Source organism: Erigeron canadensis, chromosome 1 (genome assembly GCF_010389155.1).
Source record: "Erigeron canadensis isolate Cc75 chromosome 1, C_canadensis_v1, whole genome shotgun sequence".
NCBI lineage: Eukaryota > Viridiplantae > Streptophyta > Magnoliopsida > Asterales > Asteraceae > Erigeron > Erigeron canadensis.
In genome coordinates, this window is record NC_057761.1 from 31,557,551 (window position 1) to 31,575,896 (window position 18,346).

The window sequence follows — 18,346 nt, forward strand, 5'->3', positions numbered from 1 at the left end:
AGTGGAGGAATCAACCTTAGGAATAAAAGAAACATTGGGGAATTCGAAAACGTCCTAACTCCTTGTTGTCATTTGATGCCTTGGTGCATAGGAGCGAGTTGCAGGTTATGTTTCTTTAGCGTGCAACATCTTGATGTTCGTTGTGAAACAAGACAAGGTATAGGTACATACATACATACATACTACATACATACATCTTTAATTTTACTTAAGGTCAATATTCGGATTTCTAGCTTTTGATCATTACTTTTCGAAAAAAGCTTTTGATCAATGTACTTAACTTTTGTTGTGTATTTAGGATAATTATTTGTGACAGTTGTTGCGTCAGTTCAATATAGAGCATTGGCAGATAAGGCAATTGATGCTTACTATAAACTTAGCAACCCGAAGGAACATATCAACCTATGTGTTTGATGGGTGTAATTAGTTTCTTCTTTCACTAACTAAATCCCACAACTCAACTCTAGCCGTATCTTCTTTGTATATATTATAAGACAGTTTATAAGACAGTGACTAAACCCTATTAACCAATTAAATCGCTCATTTTCAATTAATTCTCGCTAATGTCATCATTTAGATTAACTATAGATTAAAAAATCCTAATAATCATTATCCACATATATTATTATATTAATATTTATACTAATTTATAGAAAAAGTCCTCATTACTTTACATTTTTTTTGTTTTCAATCAACAATTTACACTTTTTAGTCCTAAATAATTATTTTATATTTATTTTTAGCTATTACTCGAGGAGATTTTAAATTTTTTTAAAAAGTTACAAATGTATTTTATATTTAATTTTTTAAGTTACATTGTCACTCAAATCAAGAGACCTAATGGTTATCAAAGACATTAAAACTCCTAATTGTTATCTAAATGATCATAGGTTAGTGTTAGGTCCAGTTTAAGCTAAACTGGAGCTCTCCAGTGACATCTGGAGAGCATGAGGAATTGTCCGAAATATTAGAAGTCCAGTTGCATTGTACAGGTTTAGCAACTGATGACTTCCTCCAGTTGAGATCAGAAGACTAGAATCTGAAGACCTTCCGTTTGAAGTCAAAGACAACAAATGGAAGATAGAGATTGGCAATGGCAGCGAAGCCCAGTTGACAATCTACCAGATCAATCAACTGGAGAATCCTCCAGTGTAAATGCTCTTACAAAGCTTTACACTGATTACGAGGAGGACCTTTTTACTCTACATCCTTTTAACCGGACAATGATATTGTCTTTGGATAAAGATACAAAGATGTAGAGTGGTTGAATAAAGTAACCTTTTGTCTTACTTTATTTAACACACACAAAGGATTATTTAAACAATACTTTTGTGTGCTGTCAACCATATTTGTACGTCGAAGTTGAGATCCCCATGCTCAATCTTCGACTATAATAGAGGTCCTTGCACAAGCATTTTCAACAACTTTGCAAATACATATATTCTGCAATATTGGTGAACTTGTGCAATATTCTCTCAATCGCAAAAAGAAACATTTCACAACTCTAAGTGTTTCGATTGTTTAGGAGAATTTCCAAGTTTAGATCAATTGTAATTCATGGGTTGTTAGGATATTTACATTCTTGTATTATCTTGGTTCCGCAACAACCTTGTATTTATTTAAACAAGTAATAAATAAAATACACTTGAAATTACATATTGTCTCACCAGTTTATATACTCGTCATTTATATTATTGCATGTATTAATATTCTGTCACCTTAATACTTAATTCCAGTTAACCTGGTACACGATCAATCTAAACTGGTCACATCCAGATTAATTGATCGTGTTGCAAAGTTCACTCACCATCGACATAGAGGTGTCTTCAGCACCCATCTAGTAATAGTTGGGACTTACAAGTGGTATCAGAGCAGGCAGGTTGAATTGTTTCAATTCTATAACCTAGGTCTGCTTCGATGGCTGCTGAAGGTGAGAATGGTTCTGGTCCTAATGAATCTAATCCTAATATTACTACTCCTTTAAATACTAACCCTCCTCCTCCTCCTCCAACTCCTGGAGCTAACCACGTTCATGTACATTACTCCAACTCTCCTGTTCCCAAATTCGATGGGAATGGTGAGACATTTGGTACATGGAAGCTAGAATGCTCTTGCATTTTGGTGGGATAGAGAGGTATATGTTAAAAATCCTTAAGGATGGACCATATATACCCATGTCCAGTGGTGTTAGCCCTCTTCTCGATCCCACTGGGAGAAGAGGCACCAGGGAGAAATCTGAAGAACATTGGTCAGATGAGGATCGCAGATTGGTTGATCTTGATACCAAATTGAAAAACATGATTCTTTCTGCTATACCTGAGGAACTAATTCCTACCCTTGTGCTATTTTCTAGTGCAAAATCTATGTGGGATGAATTAGTTCTCCAGTTTGAAGGAGGAAATGACACAATTGTCACTAGAAAGGTTGCTCTCAACAAGAAGTATGAATCCTTCTTTGCTCTTCCCAATGAAAGTTTGACTGGTACTTATACCAGATTTACTGGCCTAATTAATCAACTTAGAGGCTTGGGAGTGGAGAAGGATAAGGATATTCTTCTTGAAAAATTCTGTGATGTTTTGCCATCCAAATGGGCACACATGTTCTTGTCTTAAGACAAGGAAAGACCTTGCATAGCCACACTCTTGCCTCTCTTTATGGAGCCTTCAGATTCACTGAAGATAATGATGCTGCAAGATTACTGGCTGAGCAAGATGCTTTAAACCATGCTCAGAGTTCCAAGGCTGCCAACTTTTCTGGGCAACCTTGTGCTGCTTTAATGTCTACTGAGAATGTCCAGTCACATTCTATGAAGGAAATGTTAACAACTTTTTGAACTCTGGCCTAACCACTAATCTCAGTGATGGTTGTGAGGAAACTGACGATGATGATCTGGTTGCCATGATTGCTAAAACCTTTAATAGGTTTAAGCATAAATCTAATCGATTTAATGGGTCCAATAATGCTTCCAATTCAATCTCAATGGATAAGGCTAATCTTACCTGCTATAAATGTGGTAAGAAAGGCCATTTCATGAAGGAATGCAGATCTAGTCAGATGAACAACCAAACTGGTCCTTTGTCCCAAACTTTGTTAAACTGATGATTATAAGGCCAAATACAAGAAACTTAAGGCCCAGATTGCTCTCATGTCTCTTGAACAAATAATGAGAAGAAAAGAACAAGTGCATGATGGCTCAAACTGAAGGGAAATGGGAACTCTCTGATGATTCATCTGATGATGAAGAAGAGATTAGAGATATGTGTTTCATGGCATTGGAGAGTCAACAACCAGTGGTGAAGGATGATGTTGTATCTGGAAGATGGGTTGATATCATTTAAAGAAGGTAAGGGATTATGATATCGAAATTGATTCAGAACTGAAACTGGATATTGCTGAATCATTGAATGATGACTTGTTATTTGTTGAAACCATGAGAACTGACTGTGAAAGATATTTAGAAACAGTTTTGGTTGAATTAAACAACATGAAAAGTCAAGTAATGATTTGCAAAGTGTCCAGTTGGCTCTTAAAGAGTCAGATTTGAAAAACGAGGCATTGGTAAGAGATAACCAAAAACTGAAATTTGATCTTGAAAAAGAACATATGGTTATTAATTCTTGGGTTCAAGCATCTGGTAAAAATTATGACGCTTTTTCTAAAACCATTGATGCTCAAAAACTGCCTGGAAATCTGGTGATCTTCAGATGGCAGCTGTTTTACCCACAATTCACCAATTGCCAGAATCTGTTAAAGTTGAAACACCTTATGATTCCTCTGGCACAATCAAATCTGAATCCACTAAGACCAACCCTGTTGAGGTCAAAACTGGAGCCAAGAAGGCTAAAGCTCCAGTTAAAAAGGAATATGGTGACAATCCTTTACCTCATAAGTCAAGTGAGTCCTCAACTCTAAAGACTAAAACCCCCGCTGAGCCAAAGTCCAAGGCCAGCAGCCTGAAGAAAAAAACATTTTGGTAAAAATGGAAAATCAAATCCAAAATTTGTCAAGGCAGGTACAAAGTTGTACTGCCAGAATTAAGAATTTGGAAGGAGGTGCATCCTCTTCAGTTGAAAACAAAATGTCAAAACTCCTTCCAAAAACAAAAGATGAAACAATCTGCTCAAAAGGAGCAAACTTTGAAAAGAAAAAGGAGGTCAATGTTCCACTAAAACCAATTGTCTTCACTCCGGAAACTGGAGAGAACCCTCCAGTTTCCTCATCCAGTTCAACACCCAGTCAAGCCTGGGACTTCTCAGAAGAAGTCCAGTGGACCCATCAGAAAAGATGGGTTCACAAAAATAACTAATCAATTACTTGGGTGTGCAGGGCGATCGTAAGAAGAATATTTGGTATCTGGACAGCGCAGCTGGCCGGACTATGACCGGATGTAAGCCCCTGCTGGAAGAATTCACTGTCTGCGATGGACCAGCGGTGACATTTGGTAATGATGGAAGTGGGAAAACTGAGGGATATGGTGTTGTTGACAATGGGCAGATTCAGTTCACTAAGGTTGCATTTGTCAATGGTTTGAAATATAACCTGATAAGTGTCAGTCAACTTTGTGATGATGGATATAGGGTACTGTTCGATATTGCTCAAGGCACTGTTTTTAACAAGGATTGGAAGGTAGTCATGATTGCACCAAGAAAAGGGAATGTGTACATGATGAACATGGAGCCTGCTCCAAAAGAGCATTGTTTCTATGTCAAGGCTGATGAGGACACCAACTGGCTGTGGCATAAACGATTATCCCATCTTAACTTCAAAAATATTAACAAGTTGTCAAGAAAGCAACTAGTTGATGGGATACCCTTGTTTTCCTTTAAAAAGGAGAAGCCATGTCCAGGGTGTGAAATGGGCAAAAAGAAAAGAGCCAGTTTAAGACCAGGCAGAATTTCAGCATCACTGAACCTCTTCACATGCTTCATATGGATCTTTTTGGTCCAGTGAATGTTCAAACTAAAGCTGGTAAGAGATACACTTAGTTGTGGTCGATGAATACACCAGATTTTGTTGGGTGATATTTATCAGATCAAAGAGTGATGCATCTGGTGAAATTATCTCTCTCATCAAGCGAATTGAGCTCAAGTATACCAAGAAAGTGTGTCAGTTGCGAAGTGATAACGGTACAGAATTCATGAATAAAGAATTGGAGACATTTTGCACTGACACTGGCATTTCTCAAAACTTTCGTCAGCTCGTTCTCCAGAACAAAATGGTGTGGTTGAAAGGAAGAATCGCACATTGATTGAAGCTGCCAGAAGTATGTTATCTGAATCTGGTCTTCCCACCTGTTTTGGGCTGAAGCTGTGGCAACTGCATGTCACACCCAAACCGGTCAGTTTATGTCAAGAGACACAGGAAGACTGCCTATGAAGTCCTCAGGAATCGTAAACCAAATATTGGATATTTCCATGTATTTGGTTGTCCAGTTTACATTTTAAACGATTCCAGTCAGTTGGGAAAATTTGATGCAAAAGCTGACGAAGGTGTCTTTGTGGGGTATTCAAATATTAGAAAAGCCTATAGAGTTTATAATTATAGACTCCAAAAGGTACATGAGACAATTCATGTCACGTTCGATGAATCAAATGAAGCAATCAACAAAAGACCAACCCTTGATTTATCTTCAGTTGTCCCAGTTGATTTTGGTGTATCTGATCAGGTTCATCAATCAGTTAGTACACCAGAAAATGTTTCCAGACATCAAGTCTTGGAACCAGTAATGGAAAAGAAGAACTTGTGTGACACCTCATTTTATCCTTCTATCAGTTTTAACCTACCTGAAAAACTGGTAATTGGATCTGATGTGCGTGCCACAACAACATCAGAACCAGTTCAAGCTTCTCCAGTTCTTCAAGATATACCTTTGTTTGAAGATAATCATGTCAACTCTTCAGTTGACACTGATGATGAAGTTGAAGTAGTTTGGACTGATCCTCCTCCAGTTGCTGCATCTGTTGGAGATCATCAGGTGTCTTGCACTGATGTTGTATTATACCAACCTAGTCAATACACTAAATGGACTGCTGCTCATCCCATTGAGCAGATTATTGGCAATCCAGATAGTGGGGTTCAGACTAGAAGAGCCACAAGTGATCAATGCTTGAACGTCACCTTCTTATCACTGATTGAACCGAAGAAGATTGACGAGGCTATGGCAGATCCAAGCTGGGTTGAAGCTATGCAAGAAGAACTCAACCAGTTCGAAAGGAACAACGTTTGGGAGCTTGTTCCTTGTCCTCCAGGGTTAAAGAGAGAACCCATTGGAACGAGGTGGGTCTACCGGAACAAGATGGATGAAGATGGCAACGTTATCAGGAACAAAGCTAGATTAGTTGCCAAGGGTTATTGTCAAGCAGAAGGTGTTGATTTCGATGAAACTTTTGCTCCAGTTGCAAGACTTGAAGCCATCAGATATTTTCTGGCTTATGCTGCTCACTTGCAATTCAAGGTTTTCCAGATGGATGTAAAAAGTGCGTTTCTGAATGGCACATTGGAAGAAGAAGTGTATGTTACGCAGACTCCAGGCTTCATAAATGAAAAGCATCCACATTGGGTATATAGACTGAACAAAGCTTTATATGGTCTTCGACAAGCCCCAAGAGCCTGGTATGATACTCTAACTAAACATCTTCTCAAAAATGGTTTTCAAAGAGGTGCAATAGATAATACCTTGTTCATCTTGAAAGAAAAAGGTGATATCTTGCTGGTACAAATTTATGTTGATGATATTATATTTGGGTCAACTGATGATGGAATGTGTAAAAGGTTTTCAAAAATTATGTCTCAAGAATATGAGATGAGTTTAATGGGTGAATTAACATTTTTCTTAGGTTTACAAATTAAACAAACCATGGATGGTATTTTTATTAACCAAGAAAAATATGTCAGAGATTTGTTGAGAAAATACAAATTTGATTCAATCCCATCAAAAACCACACCTATTTCAGCTCCATTAAATTTGGACTCTGACCCAAATGGCAAACCAGTGGACCAAAAAGAATATCGTGGAATGGTTGGTTCACTGATGTATCTAACTGCCAGTCGACCAGATATAATGTTTGCAACATGTTTATGTGCCAGATTTTAGGCAAATCCAAAGAATCACACTTGCATGCTGTTAAACGCATTTTCAGGTACCTGAAAGGGTGCCCTAGCCTTGGTCTTTGGTATCCCAAAGGCTCAGGGTTAGATCTAATGGGTTATTCAGATTCAGATCATGCAGGTTGTAAGATTGATAGAAAATCCACAACTGGTGGATGTCATTTCCTAGGGGAAAACTGGTGAGTTGGACCAGTAAGAAGCAGACTTCAGTCTCAATGTCTACTGCTGAGGCAGAATACATTTCTGCGGCCAGTTGCTGTGCCCAGATTCTCTGGATCAAAAACCAGTTACTTGATTATGGCATGAAATTCACAAGAACCCCAATCTTTTGTGACAACACCAGTGCTATTGCTATATCTCACAACCCAGTGATGCACTCAAAGACAAAGCATATTGATATCAGGTATCACTTCATTCGTGATCATGTTATGAAAGGAGATATTGAAATACATTTCATCCCCACTGATAAACAGTTAGCTGATGTTTTTACAAAACCTCTTGATGAAAAGACTTTTAAACATCTCATCAGTGAACTGGGTATGTTAAATCCTCATTAAACTGAAGAGGCCCTTCAGTTGAGGATGGTCCAGGTGATCCTTGATTGGTTGGAGATTGAACGCCTTGATGTACTCAAAGACTAGTCACTGATCAAATGGATCACATTTTTAGGGGGAAAAAGACTCAAAATATTTTTCAAATAAATTATTGAAAAATGCAACTGAAGGTCATCAGTTGAAACTGGCATCTAAATTTTCTTTTGGTTGCTAGTTTGGTCTTGTCTCAAAATGGTGGTCAGCCAGATTTCATAACGTTGTGTTTTACTTGGTGGATACTTGTGACACGTGATGTTACTCGAGTGCTAACCTCGCACTCACGAACGTCACCTGACATGTCTTACGTGTCAAGACTTTTGCTGAAATGTACTGCACTTTTTATGGGTATTGGTGAAGTTAGTGGGTGAGTGGGAATACCAGCCGTCGTAGCATTAAATGCTTGATGGGAAGTATTAAATATTTTTGAATTCTCAAAATTTTGGAAAATAACTTTTTACAAATTATTTCAAATTTTTGGAGACTAAAAATATCTTTTCGTATATATTTTGGCAATATTTTACTGCCTATATATACCCCCACCAATATATCCGTCTCATTTACTTCTCTCAAAATTCTTTCATTTACTCTTTCAATCATTCACAATTCGAGATCCTTTTCTCTCTTTCTTCTTTAAGTCCAAAACCCTAAATCTAAATTCACAAATGGCTCCTAAATCTTCTTCTTCTTCATCTCGTTCTCGTGATGTGAATCTACTCACTGCTGAGTACATTCCATCACAAAATGTTATTCGTGCCACTGGTGCTCCCATAAGTTCTAAACTTATTAAATTAAATCCAAATAATCCAATGGCATCTCTTCAAGGGCTCCAGGCCGCTGACTCTCTTATAGGGAGAATCCAATCCTTTCTTCGGATTTCTCCCCTCAGCGATGCCTTCTCTTTGAATCCACACAAGCTATTTCATGACTACTTGTGTGAATTCTGGTACACTGCCTCTCTTTCTGAGGACTGCTCATCCATCTCCTTTTCTCTAAAGGATGGGTCAGTCCCGTGTACCATCACCACTGAAACATTGAGGGAAGCCCTTAACCTCAATTACTGGAGACAAAATGAAATCCAGTGGTGATTTCCTCCAATATTAATTTCCGCCAGGTCTTCCTTGATATGGGAAATAAGGAGATGGTGGAGGGGGATGTGTTGAAGACCAAGGGGTCTATTACAATGAAAGGGCTTTCACCATCCTGGAAGTTCTTTATGGTTCACTTGGTGGAGAGTTTGGGAGGGAGTTCTGGTGGATTGGACCAGATAAACTCCTTTCAGGCAGAGATGGCTTACTGCCTTTGGAATGGACTGAGGGTGGACTTTGCAGGTATTTTGTTCAGAAGCCTGGTGTTCAAGTTGAAGGGCAACAGGGGTCCTTGTGTTCCCTTTTCAAGATTCCTGTCCCTTTGTTTCATTCAGATTCTGGGCAGGAAGAGTACAACAACACGCAATCCTTGTTCTCTGTGCCAGAACTGTTGAGGAATCTGGACAACCTGGTGTCCACTTCTGATGAAGTCCAGATGTCCCCGAGAATGATTTTTGCATTCTCTAAAACTGATGCACCACAATCTGGTGAATCAGAAAGGCAACTGGGCGGGCCTCAAAATAATGAGGGACCCACCGGTTCGTCTACTGAAGTAGTAACTGTGGCAGAAGCAGGAGTCCAGGCAGTTCCTAAAGCAAGAAGATCCTCTAAAAGCAGGAGATCAAGATCTGGACTTGCTGCACCTGACCAGTCACAATCTGTGATAGTGGTCTCTGAAGCCGCTGCCGATGATATTGCAACTGAGGATAGAGCAGTTGTGTTGAGGCACCAGTCACCTCTGTCCAGGGAGAAGATGCTTCGGCAACGGATCCTCAAACTGATGATACCATTGAGGCAACTCAAACTGGTCATCAGGAGTCTGAACAACTTGTTCAGCCACCCCCAACATTTATGGATCTTGGCATAAATGAGGGTGTGTTTCAGCTTGAGTCTTCGGACTCATCTGAGACGGAATCTGACCAGGAGATGGCTGATGCAACTGTACTTGATCAGCTCCCTTCTCTCCTTGGTCAACCCCAAGAACCACATGTTTCAGTTTCCCCAACTATTGTACAAAGCTTAGAAATACCTCCAATTTTCACCTCTCGCCAACCACTTTCTTCTATGGGTGTGCCTAGAAATAGACACATCCTAACCCCACCGTCGCCGTCGTTCACACCTGAGCATTCTCAGCATGAACGACACATTGAATCTCTTCCCTTCATTTCTACAACCCCTCCTCTTCTATCAACTGATGCTACTGCAACTGGAGAACCAAATATTGTCATACCTCGTCCAGTTGCACCTGTAGCTTTTTCGGATGGTCCAGTGACACCTTCTCCTCCGTCATTGGACAGCCAATTCGTGTCTTTCCAAGCCGATCTCTCGAACCTTCTCGCGAGGGTGGAAGAGATTCAAAAGACACTTGATAGGAACACCAAGTCCCTCTCCAGGTACCACAAGGATCACTTGCAAAATATTAAAGTGGTTGACCTGGGGATCAACAAGTTCTCTGCCAATGAGGACTTGGTGTTTGGCAAGCTGAACGAGTTAGTGGAATCCTCCAATCAACTGGCAACATCTTTAAGGGAGGCGTTCGCACTGACTCAATCTGGAGTCACCTCTTCAATATCCAACCTGCTGAACAGTACTGTCAGATCTTCAGAGGTTGATATTAAGAATCTTGAAAGGCAGGTGCAAGATTTATGTAACAAACCTGGCCTAGATGTGACTGCGCTTGGGCACCAGTTGGCCTCTTCAGTGGGTCTCAAGATTGAAGAAACCTTGGCTGCCAGTGAAAACAATTTGATTGAAAAGGTGATGTCTGAGATCACCAAGATTGCAGCGCCCCAGGTCGATCTCACTCCTATTACATCTGAGATTGATCGGTTGAGGTGCAGTCTGGATACACTGGCCAGCAAGGTCTCTGAACACTCAACTGCCATATCAGATCTGACCACTGAAGTTGGCAAAGGAAGGGAGGGTGTGACTGAAAGTGTTAAGGAAGTCCCTGCAACTGGGCTCTCTTCAGATGATCTCTCAATACTCAAACAGATCTTAAAGAGTCAAGAGCAGACAAGTGGAAATGTAATGACTCAGTCTCAAGAGATCAATCATCTTTGGAGGACAGTTCGCATGCTTTGTGGAGTCTTCAAGGAGTGCAAGACAATGCAATCATGGCAGCCTCTAGATCGCCTGCCCTCTAGTCATGCCGATTTTGAAGCCATCAGGCAGGGACTAGATGCTGCCAAGGGGGAAAGGTCGGTACATGCCCCTCACACTCTTGTGAAGACTTCAAGTAAAGGGAAGGAGATTGTTGTGGCTACCAGTACTGAGGCTGGTGAGCAAGGGTTTGAGGTGTTTGATGATGTGGTGGTAGGGAGTGTTGATAAGGGAAAGGCCATTGCTGATGAATCTATGGAACCGGCCACCGATGCACCAATGTTGGAAACTGGCAATGTCGATTTGTTGCCTCCAGTTACTGAAAGCGAGAGTCAGAAGTTAGCAAGAGTGGGATACCTGGTCAAGGAAAGGAAGAAACAAATGAAGGTGAACCAATTCGAATCAAGAAGAAATCTTCCAACCCCTCTTGTTGATATCACTGATGCTCAACTCCTTGGCTTGACACTTGTTGAATACAAGAAGATCAAAGAAGATCCAAGAATAGTCAATGCACTGAAGGAGATGCTTGAAGTTGAACTGGACAAACACTACCAGGATGATGAGGCTGAACTGGATGCTAAGTGTTTGAATGTGTCGGTGGAAAAGGCCAGAGAGATTAGGTCTGAAGGGATTCTCAAGAGGACTGAGCAGGTAAAGAAGGCGGTCACCAAAGTATTGAATCCACCCAAGTCCAAAGGGAGAAAACAAAAAGCCTTGCCAAGAGATGCAAATCTGAGGACTTGGGTAGAACCATCTGAACCCACAACTGATGATATTCGAGCTGCTACACAAAAGCTGAGCACGAGCAAAATCAAACTGACAAATGAATCTGAAGCTCGCACATACTTGTCAGATGTACAGCGTCGAAGGCACAATAGAGGCAGGATTACTGATGTTAAGGTTTCAATCAAGCCTGGTGCCAAGCATTTTGTTGTTGAGGTACAATACTTTGGTGGGCCTAAAAGGACAACTGAGAACCCGGATGTCCATCAGTATGGTCATTCCGAACATGTTGAAATGTTGAGGTTGCTGGAGGGGAGACAGAGGAAGAATAAAGTTGAAAGAGGCTGGGAGTACGTATTGCAAAATCTTATCAAGTTCAAGGAAAACATTGAAGAAAGATTAGGCCTTGATCCTGAGGATACTCAGCCAATTTCATCAGTCTCAAAAAGAAGGAAAACTGGCGAAGGGCCATCTGTTTAAGTTTTCCTTCTAACTATCTGCTTGTAATTTTGTATACTTTCTTGTAACTTATTTGTAAATTGTGTGTATATACAAGTTGCCAGATTGTAACTCACAAGTAAGATATCTGATAGGATCTACAAGCTTTTAAAACAAAATCCAAGACATTTGATGATCTATAAAAATGTCTTGGAAACTCAATAGGTTTTATCAAACTCAAGTATTTCAGACTTAAACTTGTATAGAAACAAGTTTGAAATCACTTGACAATATTTCAGGACAATTAGGGGGAATTTGTTAGGTCCAGTTTAAGCTAAACTGGAGCTCTCCAGTGACATCTGGAGAGCATGAGGAATTGTCCGAAATATTAGAAGTCCAGTTGCATTGTACAGGTTTAGCAACTGATGACTTCCTCCAGTTGAGATCAGAAGACTAGAATCTGAAGACCTTCCGGTTGAAGTCAAAGACAACAAATGGAAGATAGAGATTGGCAATGGCAGCGAAGCCCAGTTGACAATCTACCAGATCAATCAACTGGAGAATCCTCCAGTGTAAATGCTCTTACAAAGCTTTACACTGATTACGAGGAGGACCTTTTTACTCTACATCCTTTTAACCGGACAATGATATTGTCTTTGGATAAAGATACAAAGATGTAGAGTGGTTGAATAAAGTAACCTTTTGTCTTACTTTATTTAACACACACAAAGGATTATTTAAACAATACTTTTGTGTGCTGTCAACCATATTTGTACGTCGAAGTTGAGATCCCCATGCTCAATCTTCGACTATAAATAGAGGTCCTTGCACAAGCATTTTCAACAACTTTTGCAAATACATATATTCTGCAATATTGGTGAACTTGTGCAATATTCTCTCAATCGCAAAAAGAAACATTTCACAACTCTAAGTGTTTCGATTGTTTAGGAGAATTTCCAAGTTTAGATCAATTGTAATTCATGGGTTGTTAGGATATTTACATTCTTGTATTATCTTGGTTCCGCAACAACCTTGTATTTTATTTAAACAAGTAATAAATAAAATACACTTGAAAATTACATATTGTCTCACCAGTTTATATACTCGTCATTTATATTATTGCATGTATTAATATTCTGTCACCTTAATACTTAATTCCAGTTAACCTGGTACACGATCAATCTAAACTGGTCACATCCAGATTAATTGATCGTGTTGCAAAGTTCACTCACCATCGACATAGAGGTGTCTTCAGCACCCATCTAGTAATAGTTGGGACTTACAGTTAGGTGATTGAAAATAAACTTATTCGTGTTATGGGTCCATATCATGATCAATACATATACTTGAAAGTATATGATCAAATTTATGTTTATATTTTAATTCTTAATTATTTTTCATAATAAATTAATAATATGTTTCAAAAAAATTCTATAATAAAGAAATTATTGTAGCATGTGCCTTGTAGATTGACTACGACAAAACAATTTCATCAATATGTCTCGGCTAATGACAGTGACGAACCTGTAATTAATGTACCACAACTTGCAAAGTATAACACTTAGAACTATATATCTTCAAAATTATAAGCTTTTATGAATTGAATATATGAATATCTAATATTGATAATATCGTAAACCCCGTATGCAGTGCTGGACACGGGTCTAAAATCTAGTATCTAGACTATATATCTGTATGTATTCATCATATGATTTTATTTCTGATGGATATGATTATCTAGTCATTAAGGCTATTGTCCCAACGATAAATTTAGCGCCACTGCCTGCGGAGTCAAATTATATCGAAAAAAGTGTGAAGGACCAACTTGATAAGGTAAAGTTTATATATTATATATTGTCTGTCATAATATATTTGTTTTACTTTTATCGCTTGTTTTATAATAATCAGTCCCTATATATATAGGAGAAACATATATAATTTGATTATATTGTCTGTTATAATCAAGAATCAATTGATTCTAAGAAGTGATCTAACTATCCGAGTTGTTCTTATTGTGTTTTCTTAATTCTATTGGCTACCTAGGTCATGTCTATGTATGGGTACAAGATAGTACGAGTGGTTGTAGACAATTTTGAGTTTGATGAATCCGTAAAGACGTCCATAAAGGAGATCGTTGAGGGTAGACATTTTTACCATATCAAACATGCATTTTTATTCTTTCAATTAAGTTTATTTGGAGCAAGTTAGTGCGATTTAGATTTGTTAATATCAACTTGAAAACAGCTTTAATACTGAGGGCGGCTGAGAATGAACAAGTTGAAACAGAGAAAGTTGAGCGAGAAAAACAAGCACAAATAGAAACAGATTTCAAATACTATTCCGGAATGGGGACAGCATTGCAACATCAAGCAATCCTTAATGGGCTAAAGAAAAGCGTAGCGGAGTTCACCTCTAACGTCCCTGGAACTTCGGCTAAAGATGTGATGGACATGATCCTGGTAACTCGTTACTTTGATACCATTAAAGAGATTGGTGCATTAACAAAATCAACTTCTGAGTTATGGAGCTAGCTAGGGCTGTCAAAAATATTGCATGCATTGGGTCTTGGCTTGGGGTTTAGAAACGGCGATTCAACGTTTTAAAAAGATTTGGGCCAATGGAGCCTTGGGTCAACCCAAAAAGGTTAGTTACAGCCCGAATAAGCTGGACCACGATGGATTCCAGCAAAAAGAAAGTATGGAAGACCACTGTAACTATTAACGTAACTGTTTTAATCTCGTTTGGTGAACGGGTAATCTCTCTGTAATTTTTTTGATTTATTAACTAATCAATCTTTTGAATATTATTCAGTTAAATATTTTCAAGTGGACACATGTTGATAGTAAAATTGAACAACTTATCCTGTTTTTCGGACTATTAAATTTTAACCAAACAACAAACATAATTAAGAAGGTCCTTAAAACAAAGGTGAACAAAGGCTGGAAAAAATTACCATAACCAAAATATTAGCCCTTTAGGCCCAAATTACACGGATTATACCTAAAGCATATCCCATATTACTCTTTTGGTACATCTTTTGAATATTTACCAGGACCATACCTAAAGTTTTTAAATCCTACTCAATTTTAAGTATGGTCTTAGTAGAGATTCAAAAGATTGTACCAAAAGGGTAATACTTCATGTACCGTTCGTGTAATTTTACTCTAAACTTATGATAATCCTGTTTATAGATCGATAAAAAGTGGTGACAGAAGATACTAACTACCGTATATGGTATTGAAGGTGATATGCATTGAAATTCAAACAGAGCAATGGTCTCAATCAAGTCTTGTGAAAAGGTCAATCCTTGTATGTCCTGCTAGGAAAATCTAAAATGAAGACTATAATCAGGTATAATTAAAGCTAGAAACTTCTATTAACATCGTCATACCTCGAGTCAACCACCTTACCAGGGACTAGATATGGCTGTTGCCTCTCAAAAAGATACTAGAAACGGAGAAACTGTTGGAATAAACATGATTCGATTCGAGTGATAAAACATCCCCAATCGTCCTGTGGAACCTGTAAAAGCATAAAACATAATTGCTATTGATTTCGGGTTCCCATAACAAGGTGATTGAGTAATAATGGGATGGGAAATTCGTCCAGAACATGATGAACGAATTTAGAGAGAGGAGGCACACGAAAATTAGGGTATAAGGTGTGTGTGTATTAACCTTAATTTAGGGTTAATGACTCTCTATATATAAGGAGAGTATTTACACTTTAGACCCCTTTGGTGTTTAATGTGTGCATCATTAGTCCTCTTAGTTACAATCACCTAATGGGAAACCCTATACTACGTCTCTAAGAGTAAATATGCCCATTATATATTTACTAGACATATGGATTTTCAGTTATCGTCAATTATCATATCAGGAATGATAGATGATCAGTGACGGTCACACTAACGTGGTTCCAACAGAAACCCAATCATTATATACCCAAAGAAGTTACAATCATTATAATAATGACCAATGCCCAGGCTACAAAATCAAGGCTCTAGGAAAAAGAAGCACATGTACCTCGTTTCAAGCAAACAAAGCTGAATTATCAAAACTACAAACTATAATTTTGCCAATTCTGTACCAACAATGATAACACAATTAACTAGATGATAGCATTACATGAACGAAGAAAGTAGAAGTTAGAAGCGTCACGAGAAAGAAGATGTAGAAACATACAAAGAGTTCCAAAATGACACTATCTGCTAACACAAATACTCCATAGCCTAGAAAATTAACTACTAGTAATGAAACATGTTCTAATTATGAAACATAAAAGATGACAAGCAAGCAATTATAGTGAACTTGTAAAGAACCAATGAGTTTTGCTAGCCATGAAACATGTTCTAATCATGCAATCTAGAGATTAACAAATTGTACAAAACAGACTTCTTCTTAAACCAGCAATGTATTATACATATTGGGAAAGAAACATGTTCTAATCAGCAAAGATCAAGTAAAAGCTTTATATCTTTTATTGGGAAAGAAAAAATGTATTATATATATTTACCATGGGACTAGGTACCCTAACGAAGAATTTACAAAACCATAAATCAACGGCAACAACTTACGACTTAATGATCTAGACCCAAGTTTGAAAGAATTTAATTTACCATCAATTTGTTATCAAAAACTACTTGCAGACATTTCCTAACTAGACTTAAAAAAAATAGACATTTTTTTTATCATGATATTTACCTTTAACAAAAAAATTTATGAAAATTTACATAATAGTACTAATGCTCGTTATGTGGTTTTGATCATAAAATTTACCTTTAACCCGACAAACTCTTTAACAAAAAAATAAAATTGAGATAAACACCAAAACTAAAAGCGATAAATAAATATTTAAAAAAAAATCACAAATAAAGAATGAAAGAATAACAGAGTATACCCAAAGAATGCTATGTATGTTGACAAATTCCCTAATTTCTTGCATTGAGCCCTAAACCTGCCGTAATAACAGAAATATATTCACAAAATCGAAGTATTACAAAAAAAAAAAAGAAAAGAAAAGAAGTTAATATAATGTTAAAAAAGAAAGAAGAAAAAAGAACCTTTAATATTGGCGGAAGAAGTGTTTGTATTATACATCCAAGGTTATCCTTCCTTGGAACCCTAATTGGCGAGTCGAAACTGATCATCGAACATTAAAAAAGAAAAAGTTATTAATCGGTTTGTAAAAAAAGCCCTAATCTTGAAATAATATTGTAAAAAAATAAATTGAATGAATGAATGAATGATAATATGTCGTCGACCGTTGGGATGGTAGTGAATTTGGGCGGCTGGAGGTGGGGTGAGAATGAATGAATGAATTATTTACTGTATTATTTTACAGTTAGTGTATATATATATATATATATATAGGTGACTTTCCGGTGAGAACAGCTTAAAAATAAGAATAGTGAGAACAATTTATAATCATTGGATGAAAAAATTGAAGGGCCAAGATAAATCAGGGTATTTTTAAAATATTAAATAAAATTAATGGTAAACATGTCTTTTTACCAAGAATTTTAAGGACATAATAGGAAATGAAAAAAAAAAAAAAAAAAAAGCAGCATGCGATATGGAGGACACGTACATGACGGTTTTTAAATATATAATAAAAAGAAGTTACACAAAATGAAACAACTTCTACATCCATGTTCAATTAAAAACTAAAAACTACATGACAATATTTATACAACACACAGTAGTAAACCTATTATATACACCTAATAAATTCACTCAAACATCTTCTAATACTACTAAAGGAGATTAGCCCATGACCTCATAAAAGTGAGGTGTCACTTAACTAGACTAACCACATTAGTGAAAAGTGCATTTTAATGACATAAGATTTTTAGTTAGAGACTTGGTTAGGCCTTTAGTGTCTTTGTAACTATGTTTTTAGCATGTGGTTTCTTTTGGTTTGACTACTTTCTCTGCTTCTTTTGCTTTGACTATACTTTCTTGGTAACATATTTTCCAGGCACAAAAGATGTCTTCCACTCAATAACTCTTATCAAGATTTCAAATTGCCACATTTCCTTAAACTTTTTCTTAATTCTATCCTTAAATTGTACTTATGTTCAAAAGATGCTCTATCAAATCATACTTTCTCTGCTTCTTTTGCTTTGACTACTTTGTTTGTAACATGTTTCCCATGCACAAAAGAAACCTTCCACTCAATAACTCTTATCAAGAATTCAAATTGCGACATTTCCTTAAATTTTTTCTTAATTCTATCCTTAAATTGTACTTATGTTCAAAAGATGCTCTATCAAATCATGAAGTCAAACAAGAAACC

The 18,346-nt window shown here is 37.5% G+C and overlaps 1 protein-coding gene and 2 long non-coding RNA genes across 3 annotated transcripts in view; 1 reads left to right on the forward strand and 2 right to left on the reverse strand.

Annotated features, from left to right (window-relative positions):
* The window catches only part of LOC122586044 (hypersensitive-induced response protein 1-like), a 26,842-nt gene extending 12,261 nt beyond the window's left edge, over window positions 1-14,581 (forward strand). Inside the window, exons 3-5 of the mRNA XM_043758156.1 lie at window positions 13,791-13,882; window positions 14,093-14,189; window positions 14,294-14,581. Coding sequence (XP_043614091.1) covers window positions 13,791-13,882; window positions 14,093-14,189; window positions 14,294-14,580 — 476 coding nt within the window. The 3' untranslated portion in view covers window position 14,581. The remainder of the gene's footprint in view (window positions 1-13,790; window positions 13,883-14,092; window positions 14,190-14,293) is intronic.
* Window positions 14,582-15,206: 625 nt separating this feature from the next.
* On the reverse strand, window positions 15,207-15,566 carry LOC122598776. Its single transcript, XR_006323723.1, has 2 exons — window positions 15,460-15,566; window positions 15,207-15,378 (listed from the first exon to the last, which is right to left on the reverse strand). It is a non-coding gene; the product is annotated as an uncharacterized LOC122598776 (long non-coding RNA).
* A 515-nt stretch (window positions 15,567-16,081) lies between these two features.
* Window positions 16,082-17,208, reverse strand: LOC122599409. The gene is made up of 3 exons (XR_006323920.1): window positions 17,112-17,208; window positions 16,949-17,005; window positions 16,082-16,132 (listed from the first exon to the last, which is right to left on the reverse strand). It is a non-coding gene; the product is annotated as an uncharacterized LOC122599409 (long non-coding RNA).
* Between the last annotated feature and the right edge of the window lie 1,138 nt (window positions 17,209-18,346).